At 33.0% G+C, this 18,712-nt stretch overlaps 3 protein-coding genes across 3 annotated transcripts in view; 2 read left to right on the forward strand and 1 right to left on the reverse strand.

Annotated features, from left to right (window-relative positions):
* The window catches only part of Wnt5 (Wnt oncogene analog 5), a 649,366-nt gene that overhangs the window by 458,700 nt on the left and 171,954 nt on the right, over positions 1-18,712 (forward strand). The window contains exon 5 of the mRNA XM_073990191.1: positions 10,750-12,394. Within this exon, the coding sequence (XP_073846292.1) occupies positions 10,750-12,394 (1,645 nt within the window). The remainder of the gene's footprint in view (positions 1-10,749; positions 12,395-18,712) is intronic.
* Positions 719-1,306, reverse strand: LOC141405439 (probable salivary secreted peptide). Its single transcript, XM_073989740.1, has 2 exons — positions 1,052-1,306; positions 719-991 (listed from the first exon to the last, which is right to left on the reverse strand). Exons 1-2 carry the CDS (start codon positions 1,265-1,267, stop codon positions 809-811), a joined length of 399 nt encoding a protein of 132 aa, XP_073845841.1. The 5' UTR covers positions 1,268-1,306; the 3' UTR covers positions 719-808.
* Positions 5,578-6,095, forward strand: LOC141405987 (uncharacterized). Its single transcript, XM_073990955.1, has 2 exons — positions 5,578-5,763; positions 5,844-6,095. Exons 1-2 carry the CDS (start codon positions 5,578-5,580, stop codon positions 6,093-6,095), a joined length of 438 nt encoding a protein of 145 aa, XP_073847056.1.

Here is an 18,712-nt window from a genome sequence, read left to right on the forward strand (position 1 = left end):
TTTTAGGTAATACAAAAGTCTGTAAAAAATCCACGATTAAGAACTTATTTTAGGTCATTCAAAAGTCTTTAAAAAATCCATGATTGTGGTCCTCTATAAGTTGTTCAAAACTCTTTAAAAACCACGATTGTGAACTCTTTTTAGGTAATCCAAAAATTAAAAAAAAAAACCCACGATTGTGAACCCTATTTAGGTAATCCAAAAATCTTTAAAAATCCACAATTATGAACCCTTTTAGGTCATCCAAAAGAATTCAAAAATTTGGGTTTAATAGTGGCAAGAGTAAACCTTAAACCTTAAACCGAACCTTAAAATTCCCATTTTAATATTTGTATATATTGCTCCCTCTTTAAAAAATACAATACCGTTTTTGTGATTCTCTCGGAAATTGTTTGAAAACATGTCACTTTATATTTTTTATATGTAGATTTTTTTGTATATTTTTAGTTTTTTCTTATTTATTATTTTTTAATATAAGCTATTTAAATATAATTATTTAAATCAAAATATAACAATTAGTGGTTTCAATTTTTTTCAAAAGGCCTGATTTATTACATTTATCAAAACAAACTCTTTCACCTAATTGGGCCACGGTATTCCCCAGCAGCTTTTTTGTGGTTAATTAAATTTAAATAAATTTGTCAAAGGCCAACTAAAATATACATTATGCAGAATGCGGGTCATAAACAAACAACCAAAAAAGAATCAATAAAATCACTTTTTAATTGAAGCTATTAAATAACTGTTGACTTTTATTGTTGTTGGTTGGGTTTTTTGAACAAATATTTGTTTTATATTTTTGTGCAGTTTATATACCATAAATGTCAATAATAAAATTATAGCCATGATTGCGCTGCGATTTAAAATGAATTGTGGCAAAATTTGTACTCGGCCCACCATCTTTCAGTGTTGCATAGCCACCGTTGCCATTGTCATATTGGTCGGTGATGACAATGCGTGTTATGGTGCGACCATATTGTAAATCATTGGGCTAAAAGAAAGACATAATTTAAATACATATTTATTATTTTTTTAAAGTAAAAATCTTTACCTTTGGCCTGTAAACAAAATCTCCCTCAACAATTTGCACCGGTTTATATCTTTCCATTGCTGTATACCTTCCCAAATGTACTTCACGGGGACTTTGTGCCCCAAATGTTACATGATGACTGGCTGACGATTCAACATTTTTTGCCGCTGTTACCGTAAGCGTGTAATATGCCAAAACATTTAAAACTATAAAAATAATGCGAGAATTTTCGAACATTTTTGCTTCTAGGGCTTATTAAGACTGACTCGAGTTGAGTTGAGTATATTTTTGTTTTGTGATTTTTTTCATCTGTTGCGACAACATTTTTATCAGTTCATTTATTGTTTTATAAAAAAACAATAAAACAAAACCGCAAAAAACCAGCCTCAGCAACGTATTGAGCAGAGAGAGTAAGCAAATAACACTTTCATCAAGCTATTCGGAGAGATTTACCAACAAAAACCGAATCTAATGTAGGAGAATTAATAGCAAGCTTAAACTTAAAGCAAATAGAGTGAACAAACATAAATACATCCACGGTTTGGAATGTATGGTTTCTAGTTTAAAATAAAATAATAATAAAAAAAATCTAAATAATATAACACATAACCACCTTTGTCTTAAGACATAAATCAATGGAGTTTATATTGGTTAAAGTCTTTAAAAAATCCACGATTATGTACTCCTTTTAGATAATATAAAAGTCTTTTTAAAATCCACGATTATGTACTCCTTTTAGATAATCTAAAAGTCTTTAAAAAATCCACGATTATGAACCCCTTTTGGTCATCCAAAATTCTTAAAAAAATCCACGACTATGTACCCCTTTTATGTCATCAAAAAGTCTTTAAAAATCCACCATTAAGAACCCTTTTAGGTCATCCAAAAGTCTTAAAAAAGATAATGAATCCATTTAAGTCATTCAAAAGTCGTTAAAAAATTCACGACTTTGAACACCAATTATGTTATACAAAACTTAAAAAAACACGATTATGAACCCCTTTCTGGTCATTCGAAAGTCTTTACAAAATCCAGGATTATAAACACATTTTAGGTCACACAAAAGTCTTTAAAAAATCCACGATTTTGAACTCCTTTTAGGTCATCCAATTTCTTTAAAAATCCACGATTATGAACACCTTTTAGGTAATCTAAAAGTCATTAAAAATCCATGATTTTGAACATAAAAAGGGTCATCCAAAATTCTAAAAAAATCCACAAATATGAGCCCCTCTTGACCATCCAAAAGTATTTAAAAAATTCACGATTGTAGAGCTCTATAGGTCACCCAAAAATATTTAAAAAATTCACGATTGTAGAGCTCTATAGGTCACCCAAAAATATTTAAAAAATCCACGATTATGAACTCCTTTACCTTTAAAAAATTCACCATTATCAACGCCTTTTATGTCATCCCAAAATTTTTAAAAATCTACGGTTATGAACCCGTTTTAGATAGTCCAAAAATCTTTAAAAAAAATCATATTTTGAACACCTTTTAGGTCATCCAAAATTCTGTAAAAAATCCAAGATTATGAACCTCTTTTAGGTTATTCAAAAGTCTTAAAAATCAACGATTATGAAAAGGGTTTCATAATTACGTCATCCAAAAATCTTTGAAAAATCCACCATTATGAACGCTTTTTAGGTCATCCAAAAGTTTTTAAAAATCGACGATTATGAACTCCTTTTGATTATGAACCCCTTTTGATCCATTTCTTGACAAAAAATTAAGATAATTAACCTCTCTTAGGTCAATCAAAAGTCTTAAAAATCCACGATTATGAACATCTTTAGGTCGTCCAAAAATCTTAAAAATCCACGATTATGAACATCTTTAGGTCGTCCAAAAATCTTTAAAAAGTCCATGGTTTTGAACCCCTTTTAAGTCATCCAAAATTCTGTAAAAAAAATTCAAGATTATCAATTATCAAAAAAATCTTTAAAAAATCCACGATTATGAATCATCAAAAAATCTTTAAAAAATCTACGATTATGAATCATCAAAGAATCTTTAAAAAATCCACGATTATCAAAAAAATCTTTAAAAAATCCACGTTATGAATCATCAAAAAATCTTTAAAAAATTCACGATTATCAAAAAAATCTTTAAAAAATCCACGATTATGAACCATCAAAAAATCTTTAAAAAATCCACGATTATGAACCATCAAAAAATCTTTAAAAAATCCACGATTATCAATCTTTAAAAAATCCACGTTATGAATCATCAAAAAATCTTTAAAAAATTCACGATTATGAATCATCAAAAAATCCTTAAAAAATCCACGATTATGAATCATCAAAAAATCTTTAAAAAATCCACGATTATGAATCATCAAAAAATCTTTAAAAAGTCCACCATCATGAATCATCAAAAAATCTTTAAAAAATCCACTATTATGAATCATCCAAAAATCTTTTAAAAATCCACGATTATGAATCATCAAAAAATCTTTAAAAAATCCACGAGTATGAATCATCAAAAATCTTTAAAAAGTCCACGATTATGAATCATCAAAAAATCTTTAAAAATCCACGATAATGAACCCCTTCAATGTAATCCAAAAATCATTAAAAAAACCACGATAATGAATCCTTTTTAGGTATTACAGAAGTCTTTAAAAATCCACGATTAAGAATTTATTTTAGGTAATCCAAAAATCTTAAAAAAATCCACCATTATGAACGCTTTTGGGTCATACCAAAATCTTTAAAAATCTACGATTATGAACCAGTTTTAGGTAATCGAAAAATCTGTAAATCTATATTTTGAACCCCTTCTAGGCCATCTAAAATTCTGTAAAAAAATTCAAGATTATGAACCTTTTTTAGGTCATCCAAAATTCTGTAAAAAATCCAAGATTATGAACCTATTTTAGGTTATTCAAGATTATGAACCCTTTTTAGGATATCCAAAAGCTTTTAAAAATCGACGATTATGAACCCCTTTTGATCATCCAAAAGTCTTTAGGAAATCCATGATTTGGAAACCCTTTTCAGGTCTCCAAAATTCTTGAAAAAAATTTAAGATAATTAACCTCTTTTAGATCATTCAAAAGTCTTAAAAATCCACGATTATAAATATTTTTTAGGTCGTCCAAAATTCTTTAAAAAAAATCCATGACTTTGAACCCCTGTTAGATCATCCAAAATTCTTAAAAAATTTATAATTTTGAACCCCTTTCGAAAATAAAAAAAATAGTCAACGACTTTCAACACATTTTAGGTCGTCGAAATTCTTTAAAAAATCCACGATGTTGAACCCTATAGGTAATCTAAAATTTAAAAAAGAAATCCACAATTATCAACCCCTTTTAGGTCATCCAAATTCCTTTAAAAAATCTGCGATGTTGAACACATTTTAGGTCTTCTAAAATTCTTAAAAAAATTCACGATTTTGAACCCCTTTTAGGCCATCCAAAAGACTTTAAAAAATCCACGACTAAAACCCCTTTAAAGTAAAGTTTAAATCTTTAAAAATCCAGGATTACGAACCCCTTTTCGGTAATCCAAAAATCATTAAAAAAACACCCACAACTAAGAACCCCTTTTAGGTAATCCAAAATTTTTTTAAAATCTACGGTTGTGAACCCCTTTTAGGTAATCCAAAAATCTTAAAAAATCCACGATTGAGAACCCCTTTTAGGTAATCCAAAAATCTTTAAAAAATCCACAATTATGAACCTCCTTTAGGTAATCCAAAAATCTTTAAAAAATCCACAATTATGAGCCTCTTTTAGGTAAACCCTCCACAATTAAGAAGCTCTTTAAGGTCTTCTAAAATCTTTAAAAATTCCTTAAAAATTCCAAATTTTTGATGGTCTAAAAGTTAAAAAAAAATCCACGATTTTGAACCCCTTTTAGGCTTTGTATGACCTAACAAAAATCTACCATTATGAACCCATTTTAGACCATTCAAAAGTCCTAATGATTCCACGATTATGAACCCATACATATCATACAAAATTCTTTAAAAAAAATTACCTTTCAGGTCGTCTAAAATTATTTTAAAAATTCCCAATTTTTGATCATGGTTATTGTCTCTTTAGGTCTTCCAAAATTAAAAAAAAAATCCACAGATATTGACTCATAGGGCTTCTATTCCCAACATTGTATTGTAATATGATTGTATTTAAGGCGCTGCCATAACATGTTGTAATACAGAATTTTTAAAAGTAACCAACATCGAACCCATGGCTTATATCTAAAATGCAACATTCATTACATGTCAACTTACAAAATGCATCAGTTATCAATTTGTAACTAAAAAAAGATAATAATTCATGTAAAAATTGTAATAGGCATCAAATTGTGATGATATTTATTCTAGCAATGGGTATGGCATTGCTGCATATGATGTCTTTGAAGATATCTTCCCATAAATTAGGTCATCTAACGTACCTAAACTTTCAGAAGATAAAACTCACAAATTTACTATAAATATTGATGTTTCGGCACCAAAAGGCATACACTTCTACAATAGCTTCATAAGCAATAGCATCACTTTAAAAAAAGTATTTTTTTTTTATTTCTCAAACCTCAAAATGGTGAAAATTATGGTGTGCCTTTTCTTCATTGCTGCTGCCATTATAACGTTGTGTTCAGCCAGTGGCAATGACTATCAGTGGGGTTCAATTGGAACCACAGATACATTGATGGCCAAGGAAATTGTATTTAAATCGGGTTTCTTGGGTACTATAACCACCCACGACTATGTCTATCAGCAAGTGGTAAGTGCGGATATATTTTCATTAATTAATTGAGAATTTTCTAAAATAACTATTGTGTATGTGTGTTTTTCTCCTATTAGGGCGTTGCAGAGCCTTTAACCATTAATGCCATCAAAATCACCGATAAAAAGAAATTCAAGGGAGCAACTGCTGCCATATCCAGTGGTGGTGTTGGTTCCACGGAGGTTACAATCAAATTTACCAGTTTGAGAGGTTCTGGCATTAAAAGTTTGGTGGAAATTTATGGTGCTGCTGCAGCAGCAGCTGCTCCTGCACCAGCCCCTGCACCAGCACCAGCCCCTGCTCCAGAGCTAGACCCAACTAACCCATAAATTTGTTTATGGTTTAAACAAAGGTTTCTATAAGACTAAGCAACTATGTTAGATGTTTGCTATATGCAATTAAGTAATATGAACATATTATTTTTAACAATAAAAAAATGTCATAAATAAAAATATATTTTTTTACAAAATATAATTCAGTAATCTATGTTATCGAGAGGACTTTGGGATATACTCAACCCTTGACAAAAATCAGCAATAATTTCTATGCACATGTGCACCACGTGGATTTTTAAAGACATTTTCTACATCTCGTGGATTTTGAAATAATTTTTCTAGGTCACGTGGATTTCTTAAAGATTTATTCTAGGCCACGTTGATTTTTTAAAGAATTTTACTAAGCCACCTGGATAATTTTAAAGAATTTTTCTAGGTAACGTGGATTTTTTATAAGAAAATTTTTAGTCAACTTGGATTTGTTTAAGATTTTTTCTAAGCCACGTGATTTGTTTAACAATTTTTCAAGTCACTGTGGATTTTTTTTAAAATTTTTGTAAGCCACTTGGAATTTTTTAAGAATTTTTGTAAGCCACGTAGAATTTTTAAAGAATTTTTCTAGGCCACGTGATTTTTTAAAGATTTTTTCAAGTCACTGTGGATTTTTTAAAGAATTTTCCTAAGACACTTGGATTTTTTAAAGAATTTTCCTATGACACTTGGATTATTTAAATAATTTTTCTTGGCCACGTATATTTTTTTTAAGAATTTTTCTTGGCCACTTGGATTTTTTAAATAATTTTTCTAGTCATCGTAGATTTTTTAAAAGAAAATTTTTAGTCAACGTTGATGTTTTAAAGAATTGCCTAAGCCACGTGAATTTAAAAAAAATGTCTAAGCCACGTGAATTTTTTTTAATATTTTTTCTAGGCCACCTGCATCTAAAAAAATTGGCCACGTGGATTTAAAAAAAACTGAACACCTCGTGAATTAAAAAAAAAATGTCTAAGTCACGTTGATATTTTAAAGAATTTTTTTAACCTTGTAGATTTTTAAAGAATTTTTCTACACCTTTTAGATTTTTTAAAGAAATTTTCTAAACCACGTGGATTTTTAAGGATTTTTTAGGCCACGAAGATTTTTAAAGAATTTTTCTAGGCCGCGTGGGTTTTTTAAGAGTTTTTCTACACATCGAGGATTTTTAAAGGATTTTTCTAAAACTCGTGGATTTTTTAAAGAAATTTTCTAAGCCACATGGATTATTTAAAGATATTTTCTAGGCCACTTGGATTTTTTAAAAAATTTTTCTAAGCCATCTGGATTTTTTAATAATTTTCTACGCCACTTGGATTTTTAAATAATTTTTCTATACAACGTGCACTTTTAAAAAATTCTAGACTACGTTGATTTAAAAAAAACTTCTGCACTTAGTGGATTTTTAAAGAATTTTTCTTGACCACGTGCATTTTTAAAGAATTTTCTTAAGCCACTTGGATATTTTAAAGAATTTTCTTAAGCCACTTGGATATTTAAAATAATTTTTCTAGTCATTCTGGATTTTTTAAAGTTTTTTTCTAGAATTTTTCTACACACCGTGGATTTTTAAATTTTTATTTTACACCTTGTGGATATTTTAAAGAATTTTTCTAAGTCGCTTGGATTATTTTAACGAATTTTCTAAGACACGTGGATTTTTAAAAGAATTTTTCTAAGCCACTTGGATTATTTTAAAGAATTTTACTTGTCACCGTTGATTTTTGGATTTTTTAAAGATTTGTTTCTAGAATTTTTAAATTTTTAAAATTTTTATTTTACACCTCGTGGAAATTTTAAAGAATTTTTCTAAAAATATAGACCACGTTGATTAAAAAAACATTCTACACCTCGTTGAGTTTTTAAAGAATTTTTCTAGACCACGTGGATTTTTTAAAGAATTTTTCTAGACCACGTGGATTTTTTAAAGAATTTTTCTAGACCACGTGGATTTTTTAAAGAATTTTTCTAGACCACGTGGATTTTTTAAAGAGTTTTTCTAGACCACGTGGATTTTTTAAAGAATTTTTCTAGACCACGTGGATTTTTTAAAGAATTTTTCTAGACCACGTGGATTTTTTAAAGAATTTTCTAGACCACGTGGATTTTTTAAAGAATTTTTCTAGACCACATGGATTTTTTAAAGAATTTTTCTAGACCACGTGGATTTTTTAAAGAATTTTTCTAGACCACGTGGATTTTTTAAAGAATTTTTCTAGACCACGTGGATTTTTTAAAGAATTTTTCTAGACCACGTGGATTTTTTAAAGAATTTTTCTAGACCACGTGGATTTTTTAAAGAATTTTTCTACACCACGTGGATTTTTTAAAGAATTTTTCTAGACCACGTAGATTTTTTAAAGAATTTTTCTACACCACGTGGATTTTTTAAAGAATTTTTCTAGACCACGTGGATTTTTTAAAGAATTTTTCTAGACCACGTGGATTTTTTAAAGAATTTTTCTAGACCACGTGGATTTTTTAAAGAATTTTTCTAGACCACGTGGATTTTTTAAAGAATTTTTCTAGACCACGTGGATTTTTTAAAGAATTTTCTACACCACGTGGATTTTTTAAAGAATTTTTCTAGACCACGTGGATTTTTTAAAGAATTTTCTACACCACGTGGATTTTTTAAAGAATTTTTCTAGACCACGTGGATTTTTTAAAGAATTTTTCTACACCACGTGGATTTTTTAAAGAATTTTTCTTGACCACGTGGATTTTTTAAAGAATTTTTCTAGACCACGTGGATTTTTTTAAAGAATTTTTCTAGACCATGTGGATTTTTTAAAGAATTTTTCTAGACCACGTGGATTTTTTAAAGAATTTTTCTAGACCACGTGGATTTTTTAAAGAATTTTTCTAGACCACGTGGATTTTTTAAAGAATTTTTCTAGACCACGTGGATTTTTTAAAGAATTTTTCTAGACCACGTGGATTTTTTAAAGGATTTTTCTAGACCACGTGGATTTTTTAAAGAATTTTTCTAGACCACGTGGATTTTTTAAAGATTTTTTCTAGACCACTTGGATCTTTTAAAGAATTTTTCTAGACCACGTGGATTTTTTAAAGAATTTTTCTAGACCACGAGGATTTTTTAAAGAATTTTTCTAGACCACGTGGATTTTTTAAAGAATTTTTCTAGGCCACCTGCATCTAAAAAATTGGCCACGTGGATTTAAAAAAAATTGAACACCGTTGATATTTTAAAGGATTTTTCTACACCTCGTGGATTTTTAAAGAATTTTTCTAAAGCTCGTGGATTTTTTAAAGAATTTTTCAAAGCCACATGGATTTTTTAAAGATTTTTTTTCTACACCTCGTGGATTTTTAAAGAATTCTTCTAAAACTCGTGGATTTTTTAAAGGAATTTTCTAAGCCACATGGATTTTTTAAAGAATTTTTCTACACCTCGTGGATTTTAAAATTTTTATTTTACACCTCGTGGATATTTTAAAGAATTTGTCTAGGTCACTTAGATTATTTTAAAGAATTTTTTAAGACATGAGGATTTAAAAAAAAAAAATCTAAGCCACGTGAATTTTTTAAAGAATTTTTCTAGTCAGTGTGGATCTTTTAAAAGAATTTCTAGTCAACGTGGATTTTTAAAAAGAATTTTTCTGAGCCACTTGGATCATTTTAAAGAATTTTTTAGTCACTGTGGATTTTTTAAAGAATTTTTCTTAAGCCACGTGAATTTTTTAAAGAATTTTGGGATTGGATTTTTTAAGGAATTTTTCTACACCACGTTAATTTTTTAAAGAATTTTTGAAGCCACTTGGATATATTAAAGAATTTTTCTAGTCACCGTTGATTTCTGGATTTTTTTAAGATATTTTCTAGAATTTTTCTACACCTCGGGGATTTTTAAATTTTTATTTTACACCTCGTGGATATTTAATAGAATTTTTCTAAGCCACTTGGATTATTTTAAAGATTTTTTTAAGACACTTGGATTTTTAAAAGAATTTTTCTAAGCCACTTGGATTATTTTAAAGAATTTTTCTAAGACATGAGGATTTTTAAAAGAAATTTTCTAAGCCACGTGAATTTTTTAAAGAATTTTTCTAGTCAGTGTGGAAATTTTAAAAGAATTTTCTAGCCACTTTGGATTAAAAAAAATGATTCTAGACCACGCGCATGTTTTAAAGAATTTTTCTAGTCAACGTGGATTTTTTAAAAGAAATTTTTTAGCCACGGTAGATTTTTTAAAGAATTTTTCTCAGGTACTTGATTTTTTTAAGATTTTTTCTAAGCCACGTGATTTTTTAAAGAATATTTCTATTCACTGTGGATTTTTTAAAGAATTTTCCTAAGACATTTGAATTCTTTTAATAATTTTTCTAGGCCACATGCATTTTTAAAAATAATTCTAGACCACGTTGATTTTTTAAAAAAAAAGAATTTTTCTACACCAATTGGAATTTTCTAAGCCAAGAAGCAATTACCCTAAAACTAGCCTTACTTATATTCGGATTGTTCTGATTGATATATAAGTCTCCACTTGTCTGTTCGAGGATATTTAGGGAAAATAGTAAACCTGTTAAATTTTATAATTTAAATAAATTCTTAATTTAAATTTGAATATTCCAATAAAATTTTGTTAAATTAAAAATTTTGATTATCACACTAACTTCTCAATTTTCCTTCCCGTGTTTCTTTCTCTTTCCAGCTCCCTCGGCCTTAAATCACCCTTCATTGAATTTCGCAATGAATTCGAAGTGTTGGCGAACAACAGCATAGCTCTGAACATTACCAAAGACGAACAGGCACTAATGCATCAGGAGGGTCTACGAAAATTGGGTACCTTTATAAAACCCGTTGATTTGCGAGATTCTGAGACGGGGTTTGTCAAAGCCAATTTGACTAAGAAAATAACAACCACCATGCCTCAACATCGGACGCAAAATCAACGACGTTTACATCCCATACAGGAGGAAATGGATCAAAAACAAATTATTTTACTCGACGAGGACACCGATGAAAATGGTTTACCAGCCAGCCTGACAGATGAAGATCGTAAATTTATTGTACCCATGGCATTGAAAAATTCACAACCAGATCCACGATGGGCTCAATCAATGGCTCGCAGTTCAATGTTATCAGCACTAACGGCGAAACCCAGTACAACGACAACAACGCGAAAACCCACAACTCCTGCTACACCTGAGTTTGCCTCCAACATAGAAGATCTAAAGAAACATATTTTATTCCTGCAAAATCTCACCAAACATGATAGTAATTTTCAATCGAAATTTGTGGTATTTCCTAGTTTACAAAAGGATAAACAGGGTAAACCCATAACAACGACCACAACCACAACAACGGTCTCACCAAAGGTACCATTTCGTCCCATTTATCAGTATTCAGCACCAGTATTACCGCCCACTAGAAAATCTTCAATTAATATAAATAGTAAAATTCCACATTCGCCACCATTTGGCGGTTACTATCACAATGACGATGATGAGGAATCGCTGTCGGCCTTTCTGCAGCCTGTCAACAGTGCCAAGGATAAAATTGCCATTGTACCACAGGTTTTGCTGCTAAATGATCAAAACAAGGATCGTAGAATGCCGGCAACAACAACCACCTCAAGCAGTACAACCACAACAACCACGACGACAACAACAACTACTACCACAAGACGTCCCACAAAACCCACCAAATTACCACCCTGTGTACGTAATCCCGAAGCTCCCAAGTGTATACGCCTGCGTAAACGTGAAGAGCTACAAAGGCAACGGGATCGCGAACAATTGCTGAGAGAACAAGAAAAATATTGGCCACGCTACGAACCATATCGTCAAACCATAAACAATACCAAACGTTTTGCCGTCTCCATTGAAATTCCGGATTCCATTAAAGCCTATCTGAATGAATCAAAAAAAGGTTTAAAAAATGGTGATGCGGATGCGGGTGGTAATGCTGAAGAAAATCTACAAATACTTTCACGTTTTGTAAGATCAACCCATAAAAGGCGTAACATAGGTGGTGGTCTACAGGGGCGCTCCACGGCCAGTAATGATAAATTTGCCTCTAAATATGGTTCGGGTGCTTTTTTAGATCGAGAGACAATGGCCTCCTCGACGGGCGGTAGAGATTTTATGATAACAAACCCCGAGCAAATGGGAATGATGGCGGCGGCCAATGTTACAACACCAAGTCCCACGGTGCCACCCTACTCAGAGCCATTGGATTTAAATCCAGATAATTGTTATCTCGTCGATGGTATGAGCTACGGGCAAAAGAAACAATGTGTTTTACATACAAGTGTAATGCCGGCCATTAGTCGTGGTGCCAGGGCAGCCATACAGGTGAGTGTGGGAAGAAGAGGTTTTTTTCTCTATAATATTTCATTTTCGATTATAGATTTTTTTAAATATTAAACTTTAAATACAAAACATTTCAAACCCTTCATTTTTGCTTAAAATCATTTCGCTGGAACTAAAGACACAATTTACATCCTTGGAGCATTTCAATTCAAAGCTAATCCATCATATTTGTCATAACTTTGAAGCTACAACTCCATTAACCATTCGAATTGGTTGCGACAAGCGAAGCCCATCACCACGTTTAATGTTGGTTGGTTGGTTGGTTGGTATGGTCTGACAAAAACATCCGATGTATGTTGGTTAAGCCACACACACATCCCCATCACCCACACACACACATGTCTAAGATAACAAAGGCAATCCGCACATTTGTCATAAGAGTATTGCCATTTGTTTGTCCTCAAATTCGACCGTTGACTTTCGCCTGCAATTGCTTTAAATCCCACAAAAGGAAAACATGACAAAATCAAAATGAAACGAGGCTCGCTTTCTGTTCGTTCGCTTGTTCACATTGTATGGAAATGACATATCGTTAACGATGTCAACGTTAAAATCGTTAACGACATTGTTGCTGTTGTTGCGGTTGCTCAGCCAAAAATCATATGTCAATATTAAGACGAGGGAAATGGGTGGTAAAGGGGTTTTTCTTCCCAAAAAAAGTATTTTTTTTTTTTCAATGAAGACATAAATGAAATAGATGGAATAATTTTGTGAATATGGTATGTCTTCATTTAGGACGGAATATTAGCAGGGTTGGGCTGCAGTGTTGATGGAAACTCACACACACACTCGTTGTTAATGAACAGTGTTGTAAAACCAAAGTAAAATTGGTCGATACACCTCAACAATTGGGAATAGGTTGGAGATTTTTTTCTTTGGTGATGAGAGTGACTCACTGGCTGAGTGATTATAATCGCCCAGGAAAAGTGTTCAGGGTTCAGTCTTAGTCCGTACTGCGAGATAAGTCTAAGATGGTATAGAAGTATAGCACCACCCTTGCGATGGATTTTAGAAGCATTTTACTTAGGAAAGAAAGTCCCAATATGGCAGACATATCAAATTCGATGGTGGGCTATATCGGTCCATGTTTTGGTATAGTCCCTTATAATGGTGCCTCCCGATTTTCGGTATTTTGATAAATTTAGTTCCAATTTTTAACTGAACTAGCTGTAATTTGACATTTGAGGTTCTCAATGGTCACAAAACTTCTCCACCAAAAATCGTCAACATAGGTACATATTTTGGTATAGCCCCAATATAACGGTACCTCCTGATTCATGGTATTTTGAGGATTTTAGCCACAATTTCTAATCGAACTGGCTGCTATTTGACATTTGAGGTTCTTAGAGGCCACAACACTTCCTTACCAAAAAGTGTCATCATAGGTCCATGTTATGGTATAGCCCTCACATAAGGGTACCTCCCGATTTCGGTATTTTTAGTATTTTAGTTAAAATTTTTGACTGAACGACCCAAAACTTGACATTTGCGACTCCCTGCCGTCACAAAACTTCTCCACCAAAAATTGTCTATATAGGTCCACCTTTTGAAATAGCCCCCATAGAACGGTACCTCCCGATTTTCGGTATTTTGAAGGTTTTTACCACCTTATTTTACAAAATTTGCTGAAAACGGGTATTTAATCTTCCTTGAGGCTAAAAAAACATTCCCACAGAAATTTGGCGGTATTGGCCCTCGCTTTGATATAGCCCCCATACAACTGTACCTTCCGATTTTCGGTATTTTGAAGGTTTTAGTCACATTATTGCACCGAAATTACTGAAATATGGTATTTAGTCTTCCTTGAAGCTAAAAAAAATTTTCCCCAAAAATGGTCCGCATAGGTCGAGGTTTTGATAGATAGATACCTCCCAATTTTTTGTCTTCTAAAGGTTTTAGACACTTTATCGTACTGAAATGGCTGAAATTTAATATTTAGTCTTCGTTGGGGGTAATTAACATTCCCCCCAGAAATTTGTCGTTTTAGGTCCACATTTTGATGTAGCCCCCATAAAACGGTACCTCCCGATTTTTCGGTATTTTGCAGATTTTTATCACCCTATTTTACGGAAATTGCTGAAATTGGGTATTTAACACTCCCTTAGGCTAAAAAATTTTGGCACAGAAATTTGACGGTATTGGTTCAGGTTTTGATATAGCCCCCATAGAACGGAAATTCCGGATTTTTTGGTAGTTTAAAGGTTTTAGCCACATTATCTTACAGAAATGGATGAAAATTTCCATAGAACGGAAATTCCGGATTTTTTGGTAGTTTAAAGGTTTTAGCCACATTATCTTACAGAAATGGATGAAATTTGGTATTAGTCTTCCTTGAGGGTAAAAAAACATTCTCCCAGAAATTTGTTGCTATAGGTCCACATTTTGATATAGCCCCCATATTTCGATATTTTGAAGGTTTTTACCACCTTATTTTACGGCTGAAATTTGGTATTAGTCTTCCTTGAGGCTAAAAAACTTTCGCCCAGAAATTTGTCGGTAAAGGTCCAGTTTTAGATATAGCCCCCATAGAACGATACCTTCCAATTCTCGGTATTTTGAAGGTTTTTCGTACCTTGTTTTACGGAAATTGCAGAAACTGGGTATGTAGTCTTCCTTGAAGCCAAAAACCTTTCCTCCAAAAATTGGTCGAAATAGGTCCATGTTTTAATATAGTTCCCATAGAACGGAACCTCCCGATTTTCGGTATTTATAAATTTTACGCCATCGAAATGGCTGAAATTCGACATTTAGTCTTCTTTGGGGCTAAAAAACGTGCCCCCAGAAATTTCTCTGTATAGGTCAATTTTTTGATATAGCCCCCATAGAACGATACCTCCAGATTTTTCATATTTTTGAAGGTTTTGATCACTTTATTTTACGAAAATTACTGAAATTGGGTATTTAAACTTCCTTGATGCTAAAAAAAATTCCGCCAAAAATTTGTCGGTAAAGATCCACGTTTTATATACCCCCAAAGAACGGTACCTCCCTATTTTCGGTATTTTGAAGGTTTTAGCAACATTATATTACCGAAATGTCTGAATTTTGGTATTTAGTTTTCTTTGAGGCTAAAATACTTTCTCCAGTAATTTGGCGATATAGGTCCCCATGAACGGTGCCTCCCGACTTTCGTGTTTTTTAAGGTTAGCCACATTATTTAGGGTGCCACCGTGGTGCAATGGTATGCACCATGGTATGCACTCCCTTGCACGCTGAAGGTCGTGGGCTCGATTCCCCGGCCAGTCAACATCAAAATTTTCAACGGTCGCAAAATACCCCTCAGCAATGTTGGCGACATTTCCTGAGTATTTCAGCCATGTAAAACTTCTCTGCAAGTGGTGTCTTAAGACACGCCGTTCGGACTCGGCGATAAACATATCATCCATATCATTGAGCTATTATGAATCGGGGTGCACTCACTGATATGAGAGAAGTCTCCCTTGTCCCGTATGGGATGTTTGTGGAACAATTAAATCACATTATTTACCGAAATTGCAGAAATTTGGTATTTAGTCGTCTTCATAAACGAAGGGAACAAATTGTTCCATTTTACATCAATACAATTCGTGGTAGAGGATATAAAAAGTTCGGACCGGTCAATCTTTTTATTTTATTTCTTTTTTGCTCTTCATATGAACCTATTTCTTATTTTTGTATCGCAACACTGTTCCAATCTGTTATTGCATGTTACCTCCTTGTCATCGTCAAAGTCATTAAAATATACATTTCTTTATTACCCCTCACCAAAGGGGGAATTTTCAAATTCTCCCCAAAAAAACTTTCAGAGCTAATTATATTCAAAAGTCAAAACTTTGATGCTGCTCCTTTTTTTCAAACCAACATTTGGCGGTTAATAACAAAAAAACTGTGCAAGCGTGCGTAAACAATTGAATTGTCAAGAACAAAATGAACAAAAAATTAGGCGTGCTTTTGTCGTCATTGTCAATTTTGTTTTTTTTTTTCGGCGAAGCCTTGTTGCACACGCACATTCTTCGTAATATTTTTCAAAATTTCATTTAACTTTTTTTGTTATGGAGAGTGGTATGAGAAGTTGTGGGGGTTGACAGTTACACCACTTCTTACACATGCCATTCCGTTGTTCTATTCTCCTATCCTGCCATCAAATGCATTTTGATGGCAGCCCAACAATACCTCATAACACGAAATGTACAATCATAATAGTAAATACTTTACAACACACTTTCAAGTGTTCTCAAGCACGCAGCAGAAGCAGCAACATAGACATAATGGCATAAAGAAGCAAGCAGGCAAGTATGCATCATCATCATCGTGATCAACGCCATATCAGCAAACAGTGAGTCAGCCACCTAGCTATCCATTCATGCCACTATACAAGTGAAATTTCCATTACATACATATTTATGTGGGTATGTGTGCACACATGAGTGGCAGCGCCAATGGCAACATTATCCTTATGAGGACGAGGCCAACGATGTCGGCGTAATGACAAGCCTCTGTGATAGCACTGAGCTGGGTTACTGCTGTTGGAAACTTCAATAAACCATTGGTTTTGCATATGGTTTAGTGGAACATGCATAAACAATAGTGGGCGGAGGGCGAAAACAATTGGACATTTAGGCCATTAGAGATTTCTGAAATGGCACGGCAGATATTATTTTTAGTGAAAACCAATGGAAAGGAAAGACTTCTATGGATAATATTATATGCATGAACTTCTATACTAGAACATATGAACTCTTTGTGAAGCATAGAAGCTTGCACTAAGATCGATGTCTTAGTTTTAAGGGAAATGAGATGGAGTCGAAGCGATGAACTTCTCATAGAAAATTGCAGCTATAACAAGTAAAAAAGTATCAGTCGGCTTTGCCGACAGAGATATACCCTCAGCCTGTGTATATTGAAACAATTTTTTGTCCAAAATACGTATGTATTTAGGGGGTTTTAAAAATGTTGAGCGTTTGAACCGACAAAAATTTTGAGTAGGATTAAAGATCAAAAGTTTTGCGGAAGAGATACTAAAAGGAATGGATCGACATTGGCCGTTATGGAAGTGGATCTCCAGCCACAACATATGGTGCCATAGGGGGTTTTTACACTCTTCGGACTGTTTGCTGAAGAAGTATGGATTTGCCCCTAAAAAACTTTTACCATCGTAATTGAGGCAGCGAATGCAAGTTGCTTCAACAAAAATCAAAGTGATTCGATATCAGGTCTTAAAGTGAACTTATCCGAAATTTTGTGTGGGGGGTACCGGATGGAGTAGACAAATATAATTCATATTTGAACCTGATCTATATCTGGTAGATATATTAGGATGTGTAAAGTATGGACCAATTCGAACACTACCTTCAAGAGTTACCGTACGAGCAATTTTTCCGAACATTTTTCAACTTTTGTGGGGGAGGTACCTGAAGGAGTGGACCGATATTGCTTATCTTCAAACTTAAATTATGTTTGAACAAAATATTACTAAGGCCATATTTTGGACGGAATCGGAAGATCCGATCGAGAGTTATCTTGCGCTCCAACCACCTCACATGGTGTCATAGGGGTTTTTTGCACCTTTCAGGCTATTTTCTCAGGAAGTATGGACTTGCCCCTGATGAAACTTGTACAGTCGTATGGAGGGCAGTGAATACTAGTTGCTAAAACAAAAATCAAAGCGATTCGAGAGATGGCCCTAAACTGAACTTTTCCGAAATTTTGTGTGGGAGGTACCCGAAGGAGTGAACCTATTGAGACAATATTGAAACCTCATATAACTCTGGTAGAAAGTTTACGCTATACAAAGTATGGACCAACTCGGTCACTCCCTTCAAGAGTTATCGTGCGCACAAACTTTCCGAACATTTTCGAACTTTTGTGGGGGAGGTACCGGAAGGAGTGGACCGATGTAGCTCATCTTCGAACTTAAACTAAGTTTGGGCAAAATATTACGAAAGCCAAAAAATTGAACCGAATCGGTTTATCCGTTCGAGAGTTATCGTGCGCTCCAGCCAGCAGGACAGACAGACAGACGGACGGACATGGCTAGATCGACTCCGAATTGTCTGAAACACATTTCGTCCAAACATACTTGGGGTCTAAAACCATTATTTCGATGAGACACATTTTCATCGTATCAAAGTGTATATGAAGAAAGGACAAAATTTTTTAGTTTTCCATAAAAAAAAAATTAAAAAATTTTTTTTAAGCTACATGAAAGATTTTTGGTACATAGATTGGGAAAAAAATCCCATTCTTAAATCTGTTCGAGATACTAATTTTGGTTGTTGCGCGCAAAAGTTATGGCGGTTTCAATTCTGATAAAAAGAAAAA

Source organism: Musca autumnalis, unplaced genomic scaffold (assembly GCF_047663935.1).
Source record: "Musca autumnalis isolate F117 unplaced genomic scaffold, ASM4766393v1 scaffold_5, whole genome shotgun sequence".
Lineage (NCBI taxonomy): Eukaryota > Metazoa > Arthropoda > Insecta > Diptera > Muscidae > Musca > Musca autumnalis.

Excerpts from the sequence above, each read along its gene's own strand:
- LOC141405439 (XM_073989740.1), bottom strand. The coding sequence starts at position 1,267 with ATGTTCGAAAATTCTCGCATTATTTTTATAGTTTTAAATGTTTTGGCA. Across the intron at positions 992-1,051 it reads ATTTTGTTTACAGGCCAAAG|CCCAATGATTTACAATATGG; the intron begins GTAAAGATTTTT and ends TCTTTCTTTTAG.
- LOC141405987 (XM_073990955.1), top strand. The coding sequence starts at position 5,578 with ATGGTGAAAATTATGGTGTGCCTTTTCTTCATTGCTGCTGCCATTATA. Across the intron at positions 5,764-5,843 it reads ACTATGTCTATCAGCAAGTG|GGCGTTGCAGAGCCTTTAAC; the intron begins GTAAGTGCGGAT and ends TTCTCCTATTAG.